We start from the raw sequence: 5168 nt of genomic DNA, 5'->3' as shown, positions 1-5168 counted from the left end.
TAACCATCTGAACCGTTCTACCTCAACAATCGTGTTACTAATCTTTTTAACGACGTATATTGGGTAGGGCTCATCACGGGCGCGACTATGTGTCGTTAAGGTCTCGCCCGAAGCGGGCAACAATGGGCCTGCCTAACGCGCTGGAGATTCATAGGCCTTAGGCGCTTGTTTATTCACAATCTTTTAGTTTTTTTTTCTTTTCCTGTTTACTTGTTTTTTATTTTTTAATATTCTAAATATATATATATTATAAAAATTAATTTGCATAAAATTTTAAATAAATGTTATGGATGCATTTGAAAACTAGTAAACGTTTATAGAAAAATGTTTCTTATGTATAGAAAAAAAGTACAACGTGTATGAAAAAGTAGACATCAAAACACACACACACAGATATATATATACACATCAAAAAATGTTTCTTATGTACTCATCAAAAATTATTTTTATACACATTTTACTATGTGTATAGAAAACGTTTCTGGTGTATAGGAAAAATGTACAATGTATGAAAAAAGTTGACATCAAAACATATGTTTGAAAAAAATATCAATGATGTAAAATAGAAATGTTAAATGTGTATAAGAAAAATGTTTTTTATGTATACGAAAATATACAATCTGTATGAGAAAATAAACATCAAAACATAAATCTGGGAAATATTAATCATGTACTTGAAAAATGTTAAACGTTTCTTACGTATACAAAAAATACAATATATATGGAAAAAAGTAGACATCCAAACATATATCTCAAAAATGTGAAACATGTATCTGAAAAATGGTTAACGAGTATAAAAAGAATTTTCCTACTATATATGAAAAGTGCACAATCTGCATAAATAAAAAGTAGCTCTCAAAAAATATAAAAACTATTAATCATGTATTTAAAAATTGATAAAGGTATATAAATGCTTTTATATGTATAAAAATGCATAATGTTTATGAAAAAAGAAAATATACACGAAAAAATATATTTTAGAAGTACGAAATGTTTGATTGAAGAAAATAAACATGCAAAAAATGTAGTTGATGTATATGATATGAATGTAGACTTTTGTTAAATAAAAGAAAACCGAGAAACAAACGAGGAAAGCCAAAAGATAAGAAAAAGATCATAGAAAACAAAGAAAAAGCTAGAGAAAACCGAAAGAAAAATAAAAATAAAAAACTCACAGAAAACAGAAAGAACTGAGGAAATCACTGCATGACAGCCCAGAGTAATCGTGCTACAGTACTGGGCCGTCCCATAACTGTAGGACAAGGGGAGAGGAGGGTACATCATCTTCGTGTCCTCCGTCTGCCTGCACTTGGGTTGGGCTTTGGGTGCAGGCTGGTGGCGAACGCCCACTCGGCCCAGGGGTCCAGCCTGGTCTGGAGGCTTCCCGACCCGAACGACCAGTCTTCCAGAGGCCTCCACGTCCCGCCCCCAATTCCAATCCCCACACCAACCCCACCCCGGCCGAGAATTAAAGCATCTCCGGCGAGACCCCAGCACCCACCTCCAGCTCCTCCTCCTCCTCCCCCCGCCTCCGGCGATCCAGGTAACCTCGCCCAACACACCCGCGCGGTCGATTCCCGCTCTATCTCGGCGAGCGGTGCTCATACCGCCGTGATTCGCTGCCGCAGAGATGGAGCGCGGGCGGGGCGGGAGGGACGGCCCCTTCGGCGGATTCGGCCGCCTGGGGGGCGCCCCGATGCCCGGCCTCTTCGGCGGGGGCAGGGACCCCTTCGACGACCCCTTCTTCACGCAGCCCTTCGGGGCCAGGATGGGCGGCCCTGGAGGAATGTTCGGGCCGATGGGCGGCGGCCCCGGCATGTTCGGCGCCTTCGGGCCCGGGGACGGGTTCCTTGAGCAAGCTCCCGCGAGGAGCGGTGCTGTCATCACGGAGATTGATGAGGACGAAGAGGGGGGCGACGGGGAGCGCGGCGGCCGGGAGGCGAACCGCGGGGCATATGTTCAGGAGCCGGATGATGGGAATGATGGTAGGGCTGGGATGAGATTGGTTCAGTTTCTTCACCATTCATGTGCTGTTTCCTGGGACGCCATGTGGCTCTGAGTTTTTCGTGTGATGTGTTTATGTGTTTGTAGGGATGCAGGGGGGTCAGGTCCAGCTGCGGCGTGATCCCAGCAGGGCGAACGGTGGCGGCCAGCCGCAGTCGCGTTCGTTCACCTATCAGAGCTCCACGGTGACTTATGGTGGGATTAATGGAGCCTATTATACCGCTTCCAAGACCCGGAGGAGTGGCAGCGATGGGGTAGGCAAATTACTGATATGGGACTAATTCACTTGATTCGTTTGCTTTGTGGTAATCAGAACTGATACTGATTAGTGTGTTTCGTGCAGATTACTGTCGAAGAAAGCAAGGAAGCAGACACTACGACTAAAGAGGCCACTCATAGGATCTCCAGGGGAATTCATGATAAGGTAGCCAGATGGCCCCTTGATATGTTCGTTCACCGACCTACTAAATAATTAAGTAATTAAAGTCATATTGAGTAACTCTATGCACACTGGATTGAAACATGTCATATTGGTAAATTTTAGAGCCCAGTCCCTTTTATGAGACAGAGTTGGATTATCAGATAAACCAATTGAATCAGGAATGATGACACATATAACTTGTACTATCAAAAGCTTAGGTTATATCTAGTGAATATGAGTTTGCAGCTTTTTTTCGTTGTATTAATCAATTGAACCAGCAGTGACATGTATAACTTGTCTGTAAAGCTGGGGTTATATATCCCCTGGATTTTGGTTCCTGGCTCATTTCTTAATTTATTCTAGGGACACTCGGTAACAAGGAAGCTGAAATCAGACGGGAAGGTGGACAGTACACAGATACTGCACAATCTCAATGAAGGTTTGTTTTGTACTTCTAGCTTTCCCTGCTCTGATGTGCCCACAGTACACTTCTTATATGTCATTAACAATATTTTCCTATACAGATGAGTTACCTGGATTTGAAGAATCATGGAAGGGCAATGCTGGACAACACTTACCAGGCTGGAACCAAAATGCTGGTATATCTAATGGTGACAACTCTGGTAAGCAATATCTATCTCTTGTTTCGTCGTAACATGCACAAATTTGATGCCATCTAGAATGGTGCCAACTACACAGAGATATTGCAGTATTTCTTTCTCTGGCAGAAAAATTATCTCCTGCATCTTAAAATGGGCTGGAAATGACAAACAAAATGCATTCAAGTAGAAAGGGGTCAGATTGGACATTTCCATGTGAACAGCTTCCTAGTGGGGCACCAATTACAATTGCAGTGCTGGAGAACAATTGTTAGACATTATTGATTGCTCAAATATGAAGTTGGACTGAGAAGTTGGACATGTGAAATGTTTTTGGTGCCTGTTCAGCAAATGTTAACATGACCCGACTTGAAACTGAAACTAGTTACTCCCTGGAGGCTGGATGATCCTCGAAGGGGTGATTATTTGGTTCTATGAGGTCTGTCTTGATGGGATGTAAAGACTAGGTCCAGTTCCAGTTTTTACCTTAGCTTTGACTTTTGTTTACTGGGTTTTCCGCGGGTTTGAAAGATCAAATGAAGTGCCAGATAACCTGTTCACAAGTGTTGATGTGGCTGTTGTCTTTTTCATCAAGTATGACAAACTGACTGATGGGAAATTAAGCATTGATGGAGTATAACTGTGTGTTATGGTCGAATGTAGCAAGATAATTAGATGAATATACACTCGCGGGCCTGATAACAAACAGGCCATTGGTGCACAAATTTGCTGTTCTGCCTAGCATTACAACTACAATTTGCGATTAAACGGACACCATGTGGTTCTTTAACATGTTGATTGGCTTGTACTCGCTGAGATGATTTGTCTAATACCATCATGGCACATCATTTATATATTTGTGAGCATACTCATTTGCATGGCGCTGCCTTCTCTAACCATCAAGTATGTACTGATTATTCACAACAGGAAACCGTGGTACCAACGGTGCCAGGCAGCCTGCACAGAACTGGGCGCTCCCCGGAATGCAGCAACAGCATGATCCAAGGAGGCACGACAACGGGCAGCCAAAGCCAAAGTCATCGCGGATCATCCCAATCTCCTGAAGGGTGAAGAGAGGCCCGATGAGGCGTGATGGCCGGGTCAAAATCACAACTCATCCCATGATCTCGTGCAGAGGGAATGGCCGGATCCACGGAGCAAATGAATAAAGCACTGCTGCTTTGCGCAAGCAGTTCAGCTTCGAGTGTACGTTCCCCTAGCTAGATACGAGTAGGAAGCTAAACTGGAAGTGATGGAGGCCTGGAGGTCCGGATGTGATCTGCTATGTGCCACCGCTCGGCCGCGCCCTGTACCCTGTATCGTGAATACATTCTGTGATTGAGTCTATTGTGTTTACTGTCTGATCTGCCTGTAAAGATATGCTATAAGCTCTACTATCTGTAATGTCCCCTGGTGCCGGGTTACACGAATAACCCTAGAAGAATACAAGCTGTGTGCCTGCAGTAGTATTCAGCTTCCTGTGGATGGTTGCTTAATAAAACTGGTATGCACTGGTGCTTGGCTGAGGGTGTCCAATCAATTCTTCACGAATCTTGATGCGTTTTAACAGTTTTTGTGTGCCACGTAGGACTAAACTGGTGTGTGAATATTTATCCGCTCGCCTACACGTTCTTTTTCACCACACGGGGGTTGGTGTGTGGGCGTTTAACAATTTGCTCACACACCAATTTTCACGCACGCAGAAGGGGCTGGTATGTGGGTGTTTATCACTTCGCCCACATGCCCGTCTCCTCGCCCACATCCAAAGTTGATAGTTGCCATGTGTTTTTGCAGGGTACATGACAACTGCCTTAGCTTTGCTTGTAAGCAGATAGTAACTCTTTTTTTACTCGAGTTGTCATGTGTTTTTGCATGGCACATGGCATCTGTCCTATCGTGCACGTAAACAGATGGCAACTCTTTCTCTTTACATGGCAACTGCCCTAGCGTGCTTGTGAGCACACGGCAACTCTCTCTTTCACCCAAACATGTTTTTTGCCATGCCTTTTTGTAGTGCTACACGGCAACTGCCTAGTGTTAGTGGGTGGCAACTCCTAAAGTTTTGAAATCATGGCAACTGCAGTAGACCAGACCATACATGTAAACTGCAGTTGAGCAACCATGGCAATGTTGGGGAATGTTGC

The 5168-nt window shown here is 43.8% G+C and overlaps 1 protein-coding gene across 2 annotated transcripts; it reads left to right on the top strand.

Moving 5' to 3' along the window:
- Window positions 1-1416: 1416 nt before the first annotated feature.
- On the top strand, window positions 1417-4542 carry LOC123150268 (uncharacterized). 2 transcript variants are annotated; one of them, XM_044570104.1, is made up of 7 exons: window positions 1417-1543; window positions 1629-1985; window positions 2092-2258; window positions 2348-2428; window positions 2789-2864; window positions 2950-3048; window positions 3952-4542. In XM_044570104.1, exons 2-7 carry the CDS (start codon window positions 1631-1633, stop codon window positions 4086-4088), a joined length of 915 nt encoding a protein of 304 aa, XP_044426039.1. In that variant the 5' UTR covers window positions 1417-1543; window positions 1629-1630; the 3' UTR covers window positions 4089-4542. The 2 variants fall into 2 exon arrangements, with proteins under 2 accessions (XP_044426039.1, XP_044426038.1); XM_044570103.1 differs by having other exon boundaries at window positions 1421-1985.
- The last annotated feature ends 626 nt before the right edge of the window (window positions 4543-5168 follow it).

The sequence above is a fragment of the Triticum aestivum genome, chromosome 7A (genome assembly GCF_018294505.1).
Source record: "Triticum aestivum cultivar Chinese Spring chromosome 7A, IWGSC CS RefSeq v2.1, whole genome shotgun sequence".
Lineage (NCBI taxonomy): Eukaryota > Viridiplantae > Streptophyta > Magnoliopsida > Poales > Poaceae > Triticum > Triticum aestivum.
The sequence above is the reverse complement of the archived record's forward strand: the minus strand, read 5'-3'. Positions and strand labels throughout refer to the sequence as shown.

Coding starts and splice junctions, on each gene's coding strand:
- LOC123150268 (XM_044570104.1), top strand. CDS start 1,631: ATGGAGCGCGGGCGGGGCGGGAGGGACGGCCCCTTCGGCGGATTCGGC. Junction 2,259..2,347: donor GGAGGAGTGGCAGCGATGGG/GTAGGCAAATTA, acceptor TGTTTCGTGCAG/ATTACTGTCGAAGAAAGCAA. Junction 3,049..3,951: donor ATCTAATGGTGACAACTCTG/GTAAGCAATATC, acceptor TATTCACAACAG/GAAACCGTGGTACCAACGGT.